General features: G+C 47.3%; 1 protein-coding gene across 1 annotated transcript in view; it reads right to left on the reverse strand.

Annotated features, from left to right (window-relative positions):
* Positions 1 to 1,250: 1,250 nt before the first annotated feature.
* NEURL4 (neuralized E3 ubiquitin protein ligase 4) overlaps positions 1,251 to 18,170 on the reverse strand; it is a 67,734-nt gene continuing 50,814 nt past the window's right edge. The window contains 5 exon segments of the mRNA XM_030186423.1: positions 1,251 to 3,524; positions 4,965 to 5,124; positions 15,089 to 15,201; positions 15,697 to 15,841; positions 17,607 to 17,714. Coding sequence (XP_030042283.1) covers positions 3,317 to 3,524; positions 4,965 to 5,124; positions 15,089 to 15,201; positions 15,697 to 15,841; positions 17,607 to 17,714 — 734 coding nt within the window. The 3' untranslated portion in view covers positions 1,251 to 3,316.

Consider the following 18,170-nt stretch of genomic DNA (forward strand, 5'->3'; position numbering starts at 1 on the left):
TACCTTTGCTGGCGGGGGTCCCCAACCCCCGCCAGCTGAAACCTTCTTAAGCGCTGGTCTTCAGCACCGCCACGTTCTCTGCCCTGCTCTTTCTTCCTTCTGATGTCCTGGACGCTTCTTTAAGTGAAACAGAGCATGCAGGACATGAGAAGGAAGAAAGGGCAGGGAACATGGTGGCACTGGAGACCGGCGTTGAAAAAGGCTTCAACTGGCATAGTTGGGGACCCCCGCCAACAAAACCAGGGGCCCTGGCCCCACCTATTTACACCACTAGCACTTGAATGTCACCAATACAGCGTGCTAATGTAAATATAATCAAAACGTTTTTTTCCATGTGACATATTCAGCACTGTTATACTTGCTTTCTGCCCGGGCTGATGCAGCGAGACTTATACCAAGGAGATCTATGACCAAGGGCACACTGACACATCCACATGGCAGCCAGGCCAGCATCAGGTTACCTCACTGATCTGACCTACTGGTACATGCGAGACGGTGATCTCCACTTGCAGCCTGTCAGATAGCTACCCTACACTGGAGGTTGCTACACCCACACGCTGGGTCATTGGTCCTATCCTTGCATCAGCTTGGGGGAATGTGAAGAGAGACAACCTCTGCACTGAGACCCTGTTCAAATCCTATGAACTGTTATTTTTCCTGCAACTCCCTAGGTACTACTGAGGTAGTAAGAGGTGTTAATGTTGATACCTGTTATTTTATCTGTTACACCTTTTTACCCTTTTTTTCTGATAATAAACCTATTTATTAGCTTTTGTCCTGCATTGACTCAGAATCCTGGTAATTTGTGTTCTTGGTCTGTGGGTGTTTTCTAGGAACTGTGGAACCCCTGGTATTGTGGCCCCGGTGTTCTTAGAAACCACCAGGGTATTAACTTGCAGGTGGAGGACCCAGTGCAGTGGGTGGAAGGTATTCCAATGTAGGAACAGGTGCAGGCAGGCCTGAGCAATGCTGGGTTGGACCCTTTAGGTGACCACAGTGTTAGCCTCAGGTGTCAGAGCCTCTGACACATCTGTTGAGGAAAAAGTCATCTTCAAAGTTCTGTATCATCTACACAAATACAAATATTTTCTTACTTAACCTTTCTGTAGTATTACTTCCACAAACACAGATCCATAACCATTGCAGGACTGATGGCTGAGGCACTCCATTAATATTGTTCCTCATCCTTCCCTTTTTGTACACTCCAACCAGTAAAACCACCGCAGAAATTTCATACAAGGTTTATTCGTTATAAAGCCAGGACATTTGTAACAGTCTGTACAACAAAATCACTTATTAAAAAGAAATACAAGGAGGGAAAAAGCAGCTTAAATAAAGGAGTTTAAAACTCCCCTGAATTCACATTTCAACAAATGCACCTTAAAAAAAAGTTAAATAAATTAATTAATTTGAGTGCAGCAGTTGACTAGGACAGTGCCAGGATGTCAGCTCCCAAGAGGACAGGAGCAGTAGTCTGGCTCCTGGAAGGAAACGCACAAATAATTGCAAGGGAAGTTTGGCACTGTGACCTGCAAGATTTTAACTTATCAATTGTGATCACTTCCCATTAAGTTCCCAGGAGCAGCTGTGTGCAGAGGAACAGTCACAAATTCTAACAGTCCATGCAAAGTCCCTAGAGACAAACTGATCAGATCCACAGGACTCCTCCTTGTTCCAATATGGCTGTTCTCTGTATTGGTATGCTTCCTTCGCTTCTCCAGGGAACTTTTGAATTAACACAGGTTTCAAGGGGGGGAGGGGGCAAGAATCAGTATTGAATTCAGGCCTAGCCTGAGAACAGTACTGCCCTTTCTCCCCCTGCCCAAAGACAATGTAATACTTATTAACGTGGATTTGAACTTTATAATCCAGTAATTTTTGGTGAATTAGCACCAGGCCTCAATGCCAGCTAAAGGTTTTTCACAGGCTTTACTCCTGGTGTACTAAAGATTCACCCAACCACCGCAGGCAGGAGAGGGGGTACTTGACAGACCTCCAAGTGCACCATGTTGCTTCCACAAAGAATTTGGGGAGAGATAGGAGAACGAGGGAAGGAAGGTAGGTTACTGTCCATCCTGTCTAGCCCTCTTCCTGTGGGTCGCTATTAAAGTGCTCTGGGGCTAGGCTTCCTTCATTTCTTGCCCCTCCCAGATCTAGCTTAGACGAATGACCGTCACATTCAATCACTACAGGAAGGAACAGGCATACCCAAGCCCTTACAAAAAAACTAGTGTATACTCAAAATCTGTCTTCTTAATTGACAGGTCCCACTTGCTCATACTTCTCCCTCCTCCGTAAATGCTGCAAGCCCCCAGTCCTCCGAGGTTGCAGATGTAATACATTCATTTAGACCACTCCCCCTGGTTACACCATAGAACATAAAACCTCGTTCTATGTTGACAGTGGAAGCTTAGTGTTTCACCCTTATACACAAGACCTGCATGGCTATTTCTGTCCTTCACCTGTAATCTGCCATGTGAAACCCATTCCTTCTTCTACAAATGCAAAGTAATTTCATTTCTTTCCTATGCATCCTTCAGTAGTTCCAAGCGCTTCAGCCAACCCCATCACTCTCAGATGATCTAATTCCCAAACACCTGAATTAAAAGACCCTCTGTCTTTGCATCGTTCAAACACACACACACACACTCCTAAGTCATGCATCGCTACACAACAGTCATATTCAGAAAGACAGGAGGTCAGGTACTGAAGGGTCTAGTGTCTCAGCAGGTTCACTTCACATTTCATCTAGTGTCCTGTTAATTTTCTCAAGCAATGTGAACAAGACAGCCAGATCCCTTGTTCCCACTAGAAAGGGTATGTTTTCCTTGGCCAACTTTTGTGAGATTGGGAAATCCCTTCTCTTCCACTTCAGGTTCTGCAGATGGGCCAGGCCAACGTGTGGGAGAGAATAGGTACCCCACTTAGCTTCACAAGAACAGAGCTCTCCCTTCACTAGTCAGTGCAGATTGCTCCCAACCTCTGAGCCAGCAGTGATTTGTAAACAATTGTTGTCATCATGGTACTGCTGACCCGTCGCAATCTGGGCAAGTACGTCCATCTCCACCCTCTCACCGCCCCTGTGGATGCCATCTTGTTCAAGAAAGGAGAAATGTCTTTTGTAAACAAGACTGCACAAAAGCCCCCTTCCCCTTTAAAAATAAAAGTGCCCCGAGTTACACAATACATGTTATGAGGCCTGTGCTTTTGTTCGGAGATGGTGAAGAGGGCCCCTTATACAACACCTTCCTCTCCTCCCTTCTATCCCTCTCCCTCAGCTCAGCCCAGTGTCAGGGCTGGGTAGGTCCTTCTCTCCTCATTCCACACGCACCAGCAGACCACACAGCACTGTCGCTCCCTTCTCCTTTGTCACCCACTCCATCTCGCCAGTGCTAAAGCGAGGATCCAGGGGCTCAGCTCCTGCGTCCACCGACTGTGGCCCCACCTTGTAGGAGCCAGGCTTCACGCACACTTGGAAAGCCACCTGAGCCGTGTGCTGCCGGTGTGACTTCATATCCTTGAAACTGGGGAGAAGAGAGACAGACACGGTGAGAAGATTATCCTTCCTCCCTTATCCTCTTATTCTCAGGCTATATGAATCGCTGCTCACTGGCACCGAACACTACAGACATGGAAACTTTTAAAAGGTATACTCTGTTCCGGCACAAATTAAGCTGGCCCTACTAATAAATTACCCTCAACTCCTGTGGCACACTGGTTGAAAAATGCTAATATAAAAAGGTGCAATTCAGCGCTCTCTATCTCCACCTGCCGAAAGATGGTCACAGCCCACAAGTCTCTGGATTCATCTGCTGCTGACACTAAGGAAACCACTTTTCCTTTAGCAATAACAAGGCGGTGTACAATATAAAAACATGAAAAGTAAGAAAAGAACGCCAGTAATTTGGGAGAAACAGAACAGTATAAGCTACTGCCATTGCATTGTCTGAGAATACCCTCACTAGCTTCCCCTAGAGGAACCAAGCAAAGGCCAGCAAAGCTTTCCTAACTACTCACAGCTTCAGATGGTTGATCAACCAAGTTGCTTCTGATCTGAACCACTTGCCTTGCACCAGTTGGATTTGGTAGTGCACTCCCACAACCCGTCAAACTGGCAATCGTAATTACTATTGTCCAGTCTGAGCCCATGCATTCAATCAAGGTTTCGCTACTTCCCACCCTCGTCACACAGATTTCCCGTTAAGGAGGGGGTGAGCCTGCACACTTCCCATTTTACTATTGCCATGCTGGCTTTGCTTCAGCTGTGCAGTACCTCCTTATGCGGCCGCCATTCTACAGGTGTGCACGTGTCGGGCAATGTGTTTCTAGCTGTGTAACATGTCCTGGCTTATCCTTTCAGAGAACCAAGGAAGCCTAGTTATGGCTCATGCATTTGAAATACGGGTACTTTCTCTGTCCCTAGTGGGCTCACAATGCAAGTTTTTTGTACCTAGGCAAGAGAAGATTAAGTGCCCAAGGGGAACAAAGGACCGCAGTGGGAACTGAACCTCGTTCCCTTGGCTCCCAGCCCACTGCACCAAACATTAGGCTAATCCTCCACTGTGGCTTATTTAACCTGCCATTGCCTCCAGATGCAAACTTATATCGTAAGTCCTCCAGGGACAGGAAAATACCTAGTGTACTTGAACCTAACTCACCTTTAGCTACAACTGAAAAAGACATGACCTAAAAAAATCCAAAATCCCTTCCCTGATGATCTGAAGGCTTTCTTGGCCCACTATGCATAGTTAGAGACACTAATTCAAAAATGACAAGAGGTAGGCAGGTTTACTGAGCAAATACAAGTCCACTCTACCACATGCGTCTTGCCCTCAAAAGCTCATGTCTCAATTGCCACTCGCCTCTATGCTGTGTAGGTGCTATTATAGATAAGCATGGCTACCCTTCCCCAACACACTAAGAGGAAACCTGCAAGGAAGGGTTCAGTATAGAAGGTGACTCACAGCACTTTGGTAGCAAAGGCCTCCAGTCCAGAATAGCGCAGGGTGGGGGACAGCAGGATACAGAAGGGATCTCGTTCCTGGGCACTGTTCTCTGGGGGCTCCTGAAAGCCATTCTGCAGCTCGGTTTTGGCTTGCTTGCAGATAAAAATTGAGGCACCACCTGTGGGGGGGAGGGGAAGAGAAACAACAGAAAGGTGTAAAGGGTATACAGTGCAATCCGCTTAAGTGCAAGGGTCTGGGACCAAAGAAATACCAGAGCGTGCACTTAACCATTGTGACCCAAAGAAGCTTGACATCTGATAAACATATGTACAGTATACAGTCTCCGTTAACTGACGTTAGTCTTACTTGAAGTAATCATAGTCCTCTGTATACTGTTGTGTCTGTGAGTTCCATTGACTATGTCTGCCAGACGGTAAAAACTGTCATAGCACTGACATCCAGTGGCCTCCAGATAGGCCCGCACGGTGTTGAGCCTCTCCAGCGCTCTTGCAAAAGTGACAGGTGGTTGTTGAATTTCATCAGCATGTGCCTCGCTGCTCATTTCATCATCTGTTTCATCATCAGCCGATGCTTGCGTGTAGGCGCATATCTCGACATCAGTGCTGTCATCAGCTGTTTGTAGATCCTAATCAACAGCTAAGTAGTGATGAAACTCCTCTTCAGTAACACCGGCTGGGATGTCAATAGCCTGTTCATTTGACGCGTTTGCAACAGCTGCATCTGTTTCATCCCTCTCCACATCCTTAACAAAGCTTGCCCGCTTGTAGCAGTTCACAATGGTTGCCTGTGTAACATGATTCCAGGCTTCTTTCTGCATATGTAGGGAATCCAACAGTAATAGATTATGTGCCAGTTCGACAGCACATTTATCCTTGCCAGTCTGGTCAACCATAACGCTCATCAGACGACGTAGCACAAGAGCCCGATAATGTTTTTTGAAATGTATTTATTTGTTATATTTGTATCCCACATTTCCCCACCTATTTACAGGCTCAATGTGGCTTACATAGTACCGTATCGGTGTTTGCCAATTCCGGTATGAACAAATACAAGGTGATATTGTGGTGGAATAAGGTTCATGTGTGATAGACACATTGGGGGATCTTAGAGAGGAAGGTGAAATTAGATCTTACCTGCTAATTTTCTTTCCTCTAGACCCTCCAGACCGGTCAAGACGCGTGGTTATGTCCTCCTACCAGCAGAGGGAGACTGAGAAAACACTAAGCTTTTGAAGCCTGTATATATAACCTGTGCAGAACCTCCACTAGCCAGTATACCCCTGACAAAGCAGAGAAACAAAAAAAAACACTAACAACAACTAGCAACCCTGTACGTGGTCACAGTAAACTGCAAAAACAAGAAACATCTTCCGCTTGCTCTTACGGAAACATGTTCCTTTGCCTTTGATAAAACAGTTGGGCTTCTACAGGTGGACTATCAAAGAAGAGCCCCACCTGTCCCGGACTCCTATCACAAAACAGAAATAAACAGTCTGCAATTAGAGAAACAACAATTTACAGCAGCCAAGAATTATCCAACAAATACACCTCCTGGCCTCCAATACAGACAGGGCGGGCTCTTGACCGGTCTGGAGGATCTAGAGGAAAGAAAATTAGCAGGTAAGATCTAATTTCACCTTCCTCAGCGACCCTCCAGACCGGTCAAGACGCGTGGGACGTACCAGAGCAGTAACTAACTTATGGGAGGGACCTACTAAGGCCAGAGGTCAAAACTGCTGCCCCAAAGCGCACCTCGACCTTTGCATGCACAGGAATCCTATAATGCTTCACAAAGGAATGCAACGAAAACCAAACCGCAGCCCGACAAATATCTAACAGAGAAATCATACTATTCTCCGCCCACGAGGCTGCCATTCCCCTAGTGGAATGAGCAGACCAGCCCCTAGGCACCACAGGACCCTTCACCAAGTAAGCAGATGCAACCGCCTCCTTCAACCACCGTGCTATGGTCACCTTAGGAGCCGCTGCACCCTTCTTTGGGCCACCATGAAGAACGAACAAACGGTCAGAGGCTCTGAAGTCCTGAGTTCCAGAGAGATAACTCAAAACTCTCCTGACATCCAGCTTGGCAATACCACGCTGCTCCGAATCTCCAGCCATATCACCCAACACTGGCAGAGAGATGACCTGATTAACATGGAACTCGGAAACCACCTTGGGCAAAAAAGGAAAGCACCGTCCGCAACGAAACCTTTCCCTCAGAAAGGACAAAAATGGTTCCCTAAAAGACAAAGCCTGAAGCTCTGAAACACTCCGTGCTGAAGTAATCGCCACCAACAAGACCGCCTTTAAAGATAAATCCTTACAAGATGCCGATACCAGAGGCACAAACGGAGGCCTGATCAAAGCATCCAAAACTAGCTTCAAATCCCACGGAGGCACCATCCGTCACTGAGGCGGACGCAGCAACTTAACACCCTTCAAAAAACGCACTACCTCAGGCACAGACGCGAAGGACTTCCACTGAAGCTTCCCACGAAAACATGACAAAGCTGCCACCTGAACCTTCAGTGTAGACAAGGCCAGACCTCTATCAACACCATCGTGCAAAAATTCCAAAACTTCCGCCACCGAAGAGTGAAACGGCCGAACTCGATGGTCTTCACACCAGTGCTCAAAGATTCTCCAAACCCGGACATACACCAAGGAAGTGGATCGTCTACGGCAACTCAACATCGTAGCAAAGCCACTGGACGAAAGCCCCTTCTTCTTCAACTTGTGCCGCTCAAGAGCCAAACCATAAGCGAAAACCGAGCCGGATCCGGCATGATTATCGGGCCTTGACACAGAATTGATCCCAACAAAGGCAGGGCCGCCGCCCCTGCCAACCGCACCAGGTCTCCATACCATGGTCGACGCTGCCAATCCGAAGCTACCAGAATCACCCGACCGGAGTGATGTTCGATGCGCTATATTACTCGACCGACTAACAGCCACAGAGGAAACACATACAGTCACTCCCGAAGCCAAGGCAACAGAAGAGTGTCGATTTCCTCCGCTCAAGGGTCTCTTCAGCGACTGAAAAAAAAAAATCTCTGAACTTGCGCATAGCGAGCCGTTGCGCTAAGATCACCGAAAGTCCCCAGACCGACACAACTCACTGGAACACTGACCGAAGAAAAGACCACTCTCTGGGATCTAGAGTGTGCCTGCTGAGATAATCTGCATCTATGTGACCTACCCCGGCCACATGCGCTGCCAAGAGAGCCTGAAGATGAGTTCAACTGCGCCGCCAAGGCTCTTTGTTCCCCCCTTGACGGTTGACATATGCTACTGCCATGGCATTGTCACAGAGCACTCGGACTGCCTTGTGGCGAACCACCGACGTCAAGGCCTGGCGCGCCACCCGAATGGCCCGAGTTTCCAGCCGGTTGATGGACCACTCTGCTTCTGCCCGAGACCACCGGCCTTGAGCTACCTGACTGAGACAATGTGCCCCCCCAACCTTGCAGACTGGCATCCGTGACCATTACCAGCCCCCGTGGGGACTCCAACGGCATTCCTTTCCCAAATTGCGCGGACTGAGCCACCAGCGGAGACTGAGACGAGGGGCCACCGACAGCGGACAACACATTTCCAAGTCCTGCGACAGAGGGGACCAACGACTGAGCAGAGCTGACTGTACCTGACGCATGTGCGCCCTGGCCCACGGAACTACCTCTATGGTCGCCGCCATCAGGCCCAGGACCTGACGATAAGTACGGGCCGTCGGCGCCTTCTCTGCAAGGAACCGACGAATCGGACCCTGTAACTTGGAACCAAAAGGCTGCACAAAGGAAAGTGAAGATAAGCTTCCGTCAAATCCAGGGAAGTGAGAAACTCTCCTTTCCTGACCGCACCAGTGACCGACCGCAACGTCTCCATCCGGAAAGAGGGCACCTTGAGTGCCGCATTGACCCTTTTGAGATCTAAAATGGGACGAAAAGTGTCCTCTTTCTTGTGGACCACAAAATAGATCAAATAGCACCCTGAGCGTTGCTGATCTGAAGGAACAGGAACCACGGCTCCCAACGCGAGCAGCCACCGCAGAGTGTCCCTCACTGCTGCCCTCTTGCTCCAAGACCGACAGAGGGATTCCAGAAACACTTCGGGAGAACAGCTTTCGAATTCCAGCGCACATCCGCCTCGAAACACCTTGAGAACCCACTGATCTGACCTGATTTGGGCCCAACTCTGGTAAAACAGACTCAGCCGAGCCCCAACATGCACCAGAGCCTGAGCCCGCACACCTTCATTGGGAATTGTGGCCTGAATACTAACCTCCCGCGGAAAAGCCACGCCCTCCGTGACGACTCTCACGAAAGAACTGTGTGCGCTGGAAAAACCGACCCCTAGAGGTCCTACTACTATTAAACATTTCTATAGCACTACTAGACTTATGCAGCGCTGTACAAATTAACATGAAAAGACAGTCCCTGCTCAACAGAGCTTACAATCTAAATTGGACAAACAGACAGCTAGGGGTAGGTCCCACTCGATCTGCCCGGCCTATACCGCTGAGCCTCCCTAAACCGTCCCAGAGAGGAACTAGTTCTGGCCCCTGCCTTGAACCGAAAATCTGGAAGCCATAGAACCTTGGTATCACTAAGACCTCACACTAACTTGTCCAAATCTTCTCCAAAGAGCATAGCTCCCTTAAGTGGCAGAGACCCACAACCATAGCCATATTTTTTGTCTGAAGTAGGCAACAAATCATAAAAGCCTCAGACAAAAAGGATGAACCCATGTCCAAGTCGGCTAACTCCTGACCCCCAGAAGAACCAACATCTACCGAATCATCCAGGAGCTTCTCGGCCCAACGAAAACATGCCCGAGCTACCAGACCCCCACAAACCGAGGCCTGCAGGGCTAGAGCCGACAAAACAAAACTACGCTTGAGAAAAGATTCCAACTTCCTATCCTGAGGATCACGGAGGGCCGTTCCTCCATCAACCGGGATAGCCGCAGCTATAATTACTGCCGTCACTACTGCATCTACCGTGGGAGCCTTAAAGGAATCCCTATCGTCCTGAGGGAGGGGATAAAGCCTCGCCATTGCCTTTGCCAACTTACACGGCAAATCCCATTCCTGACAAATCATCTCCCGGAGATCCTTGTTCATAGGGAAGGATCACGCCTGACGCTGAATGCCCTTCACCAACGGATCCTGGACAGTTTCCCCCAAAGCCACCTCAGGACCAAACTGAAGGGTGGACGACACCTGATCTATGAGTTCTGACAGCTCATCTCTATGGAAAATCCGCACTACTGAAGGATCCTCTCCAGGAATCCAACAATCCTGCTCCTGAGAGCCGTCAATTCCATCTGACTCCCCCAGATCACTAAGCGCAGCTTCTGCAGCTACAGGAGAGAAACATTGCCTGTCCTCTGACCACTCTAACCGTGGTCTCTCAGCCAAGACGGAAATAGCCCCCTCTTCCAATTGGGGGGGGGGGGAGGGGGGGGGGTCCCGATCTCCAGGCCTGATACCGCGTCCAGACAAAATCTGGAGGAAAGCCCACCATTCCTGGACCGTCATTAGGCCCTTTTGTGCCAAAAACGGAGGCCGCAGGCCCAAAACCAGCCGGCTCCACGGGCCGCGTCAGACTCAAGATGGCGGCTGTTCCCGCCGAAACTGTTCCCGCTGACAGCGGCCCTGCCTACGCTCCCGCTGACCCGGAGACTCCCGACACCATCGATCCCTCCGCGGTCAAGTCGGGGGGTGCCGCAGCCACCTTTATAGGTGCACCGCAAAGCTACACTGAGCGCCTGGCGCCTCTACCCCTCGCCACGAGCACGCGCGACATCGGAGGAGCTGGGCCGCCATAAACCACGAGGGAAGGGAAAAGCTGTTCCGCAAACGCGCCAAACCAAAAACTCACTCACACTGCAAAAGCACTGGAGAAAGCGCTGCTCTCTCGTTCCAGCAAGGAATCAAAACCCCCGTTCGGTCCGCTGAAAATAAAGAAATAAATGCCCTTAAAGGCACAGTACTCCAACTCTGGCAGCTGGAAATTGTAAGGCACTCAAGGCTACAATACTGAGAAAGCAGCCGAGGCACAAAGCTGCCAAGCAAAACGAAATAGAATAACTGACCTTAAAGGCACAGTACTCTAATTCTGGCATCTGGAAATTGTAAGGCACTCAAGGCTACAATACTGAGAAAGCAGCCGAGGCACAAAGCTGGCAAGCAAAATGAAATAGAATAACTGACCTTAAAGGCACAGTACTCTAACTCTGGCATCTGGAAATTGTAAGGCACTCAAGGCTACAATACTGAGAAAGCAGCCGAGGCACAAAGCTGCCAAGCAAACAGAAATAGAGAGCAGCACAGGGGGAGGGACCCAAACATAGGTGTAACACCCCAGGGGGAAAAACTGGGCCCCACCAGACCCAGGGCCCCAAAGCACTTTTTTTTTTTTTTTTTTTTTTTACACACACGTACAGGGTACTGCAACAGAATAAAGTTTGGAAGGAAAAAATCCTACGACCCAATGACAAACTACCTCACCAGATTATTGGAGACTGCACAGGCTGTCAACTGCTACCTCTGCTGAGACTGAGAAAATACTGGCTAGTGGAGGTTCTGCACAGGTTATATATACAGGCTTCAAAAGCTTAGTGTTTTCTCAGTCTCCCTCTGCTGGTAGGAGGACATAACCACGCGTCTTGACCGGTCTGGAGGGTCGCTGAGGAAGAGTTAAGTTATGTCCATTACGAGCTTTGGTTTCGTTGTGTTGCAGATATTCAGGCTTTTATGTTGGGTCAGTAGAGTATGCCTTTTTGAACAGGTTTGTTTTTAGTGATTTCCGGAAATGTAGGTGGTCATACGTTGTTTTTACGACTTTTGGTAGTGCGATCCATAGTTGTGCGCTTAAATAAGAAAAGCTGGATGCATACGTTGATTTGTATTTGAGTCCTTCGCAGCTTGGGTAGTGGAGATTTAGGTATGTTCATGCTGATCCTATTGTGTTTCTGGTTGGCAGGTCTGTGAGGTCTGTCATGTATCCCGGGGCTTTGCCATAAATAAGTTTATGAACCAGGGTGCAGATTTTGAAAGCAATACGTTCTTTGATTGGGAGCCAGTGCAGTTTTTCTCGGAGGGGCCTGGCACTTTCAAAACGCGCTTTTCCAGATATAAGCCTGGCTGCTGTGTTTTGAGCGGTCTGAAGTTTCTTTATGATTTGTTCTTTGCATCCCCCATAAATTCCATTACAGTAATCTGCATGGCTTAGTACCATTGATTATATCAAGGTGCAAAATATTTCCCTCGGGAAGAATGGTTTCACGCGTTTGAGTTTCCATATTGAGTGAAACATTTTTTTTATTGTAGATTTCACTTGGTTCTCTAGTGATAGGTTCCGGTCGATTGTAACACCGAGAATTTTCAGGCTGTCTGAGATAGGAAGTGTGTAACCTGGGGTGTTTATGTTTGTGGGTTTATATGTATTGTATTGGGATGAGATGATGAGACAGTATGTTTTTTCTGTGTTGAGTTTTAGTTGGAATGCATTTGCTCATGAGTCCATGATGTTCAAGCTGAGCTTGATTTCGATGGTAATTTCTGCCAGATCGTGTTTGTAACGGATGTATATTGTGACATCGTCCACATAGATGAATGGGTTGAGGCCTTGGTTGGATAGGGACTTGGCTAGTGGGGTCATCATAAGGTTGAAAAGGATCGGTGATAGTGGTGATCCTTGGGGTACTCCGCAGTCTGCTTTCCACGGTGATGATATGTTTGAGCTTGATTTCACTTGATATGTTCTAGTGGTTAGGAAGCCCTTGATCCAATTAAGTGTGTTTCCACCAATCCCGAAGTAATCCAGGAGTCTTAGTAGTATTTTATGGTTGACCATGTCAAACACACTACTAGACATGTTGAATTAGAGGAGGAGTACGCTTTTGCCTGTTGCTATTTCCTGCTTGAATTTAGTTAGGAGAGTAAGTAGTACTGTTTCAGTGCTATGTAGGGGGCGAAATCCTGATTGTGATTCATGTAGTATTGTGAATTTGTTATATAATCGTTGTTTGGTTACAATGTTTTCCATTAATTTGTCTACCAGTGGGATAGATGCTACTGGGCGGTAGTTGATGGTGTCGTTTGTTTTTTACTTGGCGTCTTTTGGTACTGGGGTGAGTAGGATGTTACCTTTTTCCTTATGGAAGAGACCTTGTTGAAGCATGTAGTTTAAGTGGGATGTGAGGTCTTCATAATACTATGAAGCGGTGGGGGGCGGATTTTATTAGGTAGCTGGGGCAGGTATCCAATTGACAGTGGGTGTTGGAGAACCTATTAATCGCCTGGGTAACTGTATCGGCGGTGAGGAGTGCGAAGGTTGTCCAGGTTCGGCCCACTGGATATTCACCAGGGGTTGGGTCCAAACCATTGATGAAGTTTTCGATATTCGTGTTCTCCTGAGGTAGAGTTTTGCGTAGGTTTGCAATTTTTTCAATGAAGTATTTGGCAAGATTGTCTGCAGATGGGATGTCAGTATTGGGTGTGGTGACCGGGGTTATGTCTAGTAGTTTGTTCACCAGTTGGTATAATTTCTTCATGTCTTTGTAGTCTGGCCCTATTTTAGTTTTGTAGTATGACCTTTTGGTCTGTCTGATTGTGAATTTGTATTTTCTTTGTATTTGTTTCCATGCGTTGAGTGTTCATCTTTTATTTTTTTTCCATGCGCGTTCGAGTTTCCTGGATTGTGTTTTTAATTTTTTCAGTTCTTCGTTGAACCACTGTATCGAGTTATGTCTGCGTGAGGTTCTTGTTTGTAAGGGTGCTATTTCATCTAATATGCTTCTACATCTTTTATCCCATTCTGAGAGATAATATATGGAGTCCGTTTGTGTTGACTATTGGCTGTTATGCCCTGATCCATAGGTTGGATCAGAGAGGTAGTGTTTGGTGGCAGGAAGACCACCTTGACGTTAGACAGCCTGACATCATCACTGTGTGCAGCACAATTATCACAAAGCAACAAAATCTGACACTTTTGTGCCCGCATTCTAGTGTCTAATTTCTTTAGACACTAGATTTCCCCAGTCATCCATAAATTTGCATTAGCCTCGCATGACACAGGAAGTCGCTTAACATTCTTGAAGCAATGGGGCTGTTTGCTCTTTCCAATGACGAGTGGTTCCAACTTCTCACTCCCATCCATATTGCAGCAAAGGAGGATCGTCAGTCGGTCCTTCGACGTTTTACTTCCTGTAGTTTCGGCTTGTTTGAATGCAAGTGTTCCATCAGGAATCGCTCGCCAGTAGAGACCGTTTTCGTCAGCATTGAAAATGTCACGAGGTGCAAACTCGTTCAAGATGGTAGGAAGAACTGAAACAACCCAATTTTCAGCACCAAAGTCATCAGCGTCTTGTTTTTCACCATGCTGTTTCTTGAATTTTATGTTGTTCCTCTCCTTCCATCTTTCCAATCATCCAATAGTGGCTTTGAATTCAGTGAGTCCAAGACTTTCAGCTAGCTGATTAGCTTTCTCCATAAGCAGTGGACCACTGACAGGAAACGGTCTGCTCCTGACTTGACAAAACCACTGAAGAAGAGCATCTTCTACCTCCTCAGCTTTTCCCGCCCGTTTACATTTCCGGTGTGGATTTGTATTGTTTTGCCAGTCTTCCCAAAGCTGGTCTTCTTCAAGATACGTGAAATTTGACTGGGATTGACACCATATTCTTTAGCAATAGATGCTTGACTTTGTTTTCTAATTTTTTAAGAACTTCTATTCGTTCAGCCAGTGTTAAAGTCTTACAGTTGCACGATGAAGACTCCAGTGTACACTCTAACAACATTCTTTCGCTTATTCTGCCTGTGGCAGTTAACAAATGAGATTTCAAATTTATCGCCTCTTTGTCACGTGCCAATCGGCTTCCATATTCCATGCGTGCGCTTATGCGGAGTCTTTTCTGCAGAGGTCTTAAACCATGCATATAAGCGAATCTTGCACTTATCAGTGGTGCGCTAAACCGAAGTTTCCCCATAGAAATTGATGGCGCCAAAAACGGGACTGAAGTATGGCATGCAGTTAAACAGAGCATGCATTTATCTGAAGTGCACTGTATATATGAGGCAAATGCCAAACAAAGACCAAGCTATCTTCTTCCACTCACCTGATACCAGCTCGCTGCGGTCCAGGATCCGCCGGACCGCACCCACACTGCAGCCATGGTACGCCATATGCCACTTCTTGCTGGTATTGGCTGCCTCATGACGTGGGTTCATTCTACCACAAACAACAGCAAAGTCACAGCTATAACAAGCTGATTTCCAGCTACAAATCTATTAATTTGACAACGGCACCCTTTTAACACAGGATAGGAATGGAATGATTCACAGACACCAACCAGGAGTGATTTACAAGCCTGGATAAAATAGTGTGGTAGCCGTGTTAGTCCACTTTTAAAGGTAATAAACAGAAATAAAACAGGACAATAAAAAAAGATAAGATGATCCCTTTTTTATTGGGCTAACCATATATTTTGTGACTAGTTTTCAAAGGCAGTATCTTCTACTTTGGGTCAGAAGGTGATACTGCCTTCAAAAGCTAATCAAAAATGTATTAAGTTAGTCCAATAAAAAAGGGATCATCTTTTCTTTTTTGTTTTATTTCTGCTTATTACCTATATTCCTGGGGCATCAGTAAAGTCATTCATAATACTGACATTCAGTAACAAATAGGAGACAGAATTGGAACCTCAGTCTAAATACTACTTCATACCTGAGAGCGAACTTGCACCAGCCAAAGGGCAGGGCATAGTCTCGTGGAGGCTCACCCCGTTTCAGGTATGCCTCATCCCCTCGCAGTTTGTGGCAGGACTCACAGTAGCAGAGGTTCAACTTCGGGTCATCAGAGAAGTAGCCATCTGTAGGGTGAGGGAAAACACCAGTTGCTACAGAATTGTCTCCTTGTGGTTCCTGGGTCAAAGAGACCTTGCAGATGGGTTCATTGACTCACAGCTTTTCACCCTCTTAATAAGGTTGACACTCAAGGCTTAACTGGTAGACAAGGCAGTGGAACTGTGGAGTAGGGGGAGGAGGCAGGTAGGCAGACCAGGGGAAATTGGAGAAGGGAGGCGAGAAGTGGCTCTCAACCTTTTTATTGTGTCACACTCATATATCTGACACTGTACAAGGGGATCATCAGTGAAGAATGCCCCTTTGATGGTGTACAGCTGGCCAGTCCTCTCTCTTAAACATGGGCTCATTCCTTCTCTCTCAAAACTACTCAGCTTCAACCTTCCCCCTTTTAAAACTCGCCCTCTTTACCCAATGTTTGGAAATGGAGAAAGGGACAGAGCGAGGAAGAAGGACTGCACGTTTCAGACAAGGACTTGGAGGAAGCAACATCAGGAAAGGGTGACAGGGATTTCAAAGAATCTGACTCCCTGCATTCCTCAGCTAACAGGATCAAGTGGCTATTAGTGGAGGAGTGGCCTAGTGGTCAGGGTGGTGGACTTTGGTCCTGGGGAACTGAGGAACTGAGTTCGATTCCCACTTCAGGCACAGGCAGCTCCTTGTGACTCTGGGCAAGTCACTTAACCCTCCATTGCCCCATGTAAGCCGCATTGAGCCTGCCATGAGTGGGAAAGCGCAGGGTGCAAATGTAACAAAAATAAAATAGACACTATTGGAGATTCTACATGGAATGTTGCTACTATTGGAGATTCTACATGGAATGTTGCTATTCCACTAGCAACATTCCATGTAGAAGGCTGCGCAGGCTTCTGTTTCTGTGAGTCTGACGTCCTGCACGTACGTGCAGGACGTCAGACTCACAGAAGCAGAAGCCTGCGCGGCCACATTGGTGATCTGCAAGGGTCGACTTCTAGTGGAATAGCAACATTCCATGTAGAATCTCAAATAGTAGCAACAGTGGAGGAGTGGCCTAGTGGTTAGGGTGGTGGACTTTGGTCCTGGGGAACTGAATTCGATTCCCACTTCAGGCACAGGCAGCTCCTTGTGACTCTGGGCAAGTCACTTAACCCTCCATTGCCCCACGTAAGCCGCATTGAGCCTGCCATGAGTGGGAAAGCGCGGGGTACAAATATAACAAAAATAAATAAATAAATTATGGAAAGTGCAGGTGGAGAATGACACAGGAACAAAGTTTGTCCCCATCCCCACAAAACTCAAACTCCATCCCCACCCCGTCTCCGCAATAGTACAAAATCTCATTTTGTACAAAAAGCGAGCAAATTGTCTTCTATCAAAAACGATGGAGCCCAGTAATTGCTCCCTGCTCTCCTTTCAGGCTCAACCTTCCCCTCCTCTTCCTTACAAGCTGTCTGGAAGGGAGGGGCTTGGAGCAGAACTCTCTGCTACTTTGGAGTCTAAAGAGACTGGGTCCAAGACTATTCCTCCAGAAAATAAACCCTGGTGCTACTACTTCTCCAGCATTTACTTGTCCACTAGAGACTTGCACAGGAACGGGGTTCGTGGGATTCCCGTGGGGACGGAAGCAGTTCCAGGCTGGTAATGACCATGAATTTAGTTTTTTTCTTTATTTAGCTTTAGTTTGGATTTCTCATATTCTATCCACTGGCACATTTTCTATGGTGTACCCATCCATCACCACTCCATCCTTCCTCCTGCCTGCAACTGGCCCATGGGTAAATAAAGGGGTCTCACCTGGCAACAGAAGTAGGTCCTTGAACCTGGCACACAGAGCATGGTATTCACATGTTTTTGCGGTGTTCATATCTGATGGGGGCATCCAGCACACATTCTCCTTGATCCCTGCAATGGAAACTGAAGCAGTGAGCCAAAAGCTTAACCCTCCACCGCCCCATGAAAGCCGCATTGAGCCTACCATGAGTGGGAAAGCGCAGGGTGCAAATGTAACAAAAATAAAATAGACACTATTGGAGATTCTACATGGAATGTTGCTACTATTGGAGATTCTACATGGAATGTTGCTACTATTGGAGATTCTACATGGAATGTTGCTATTCCACTAGCAACATTCCATGTAGAAGGCTGCGCAGGCTTCTGTTTCTGTGAGTCTGACGTCCTAGGACGTCAGACTCACAGAAGCAGAAGCCTGCGCGGCCACATTGGTGATCTGCAAGGGCCGACTTCTAGTGGAATAGCAACATTCCATGTAGAATCTCAAATAGTAGCAACAGTGGAGGAGTGGCCTAGTGGTTAGGGTGGTGGACTTTGGTCCTGGGGAACTGAGGAACTAAGTTTGAT

The sequence above is a fragment of the Microcaecilia unicolor genome, chromosome 14, assembly GCF_901765095.1.
Source record: "Microcaecilia unicolor chromosome 14, aMicUni1.1, whole genome shotgun sequence".
NCBI lineage: Eukaryota > Metazoa > Chordata > Amphibia > Gymnophiona > Siphonopidae > Microcaecilia > Microcaecilia unicolor.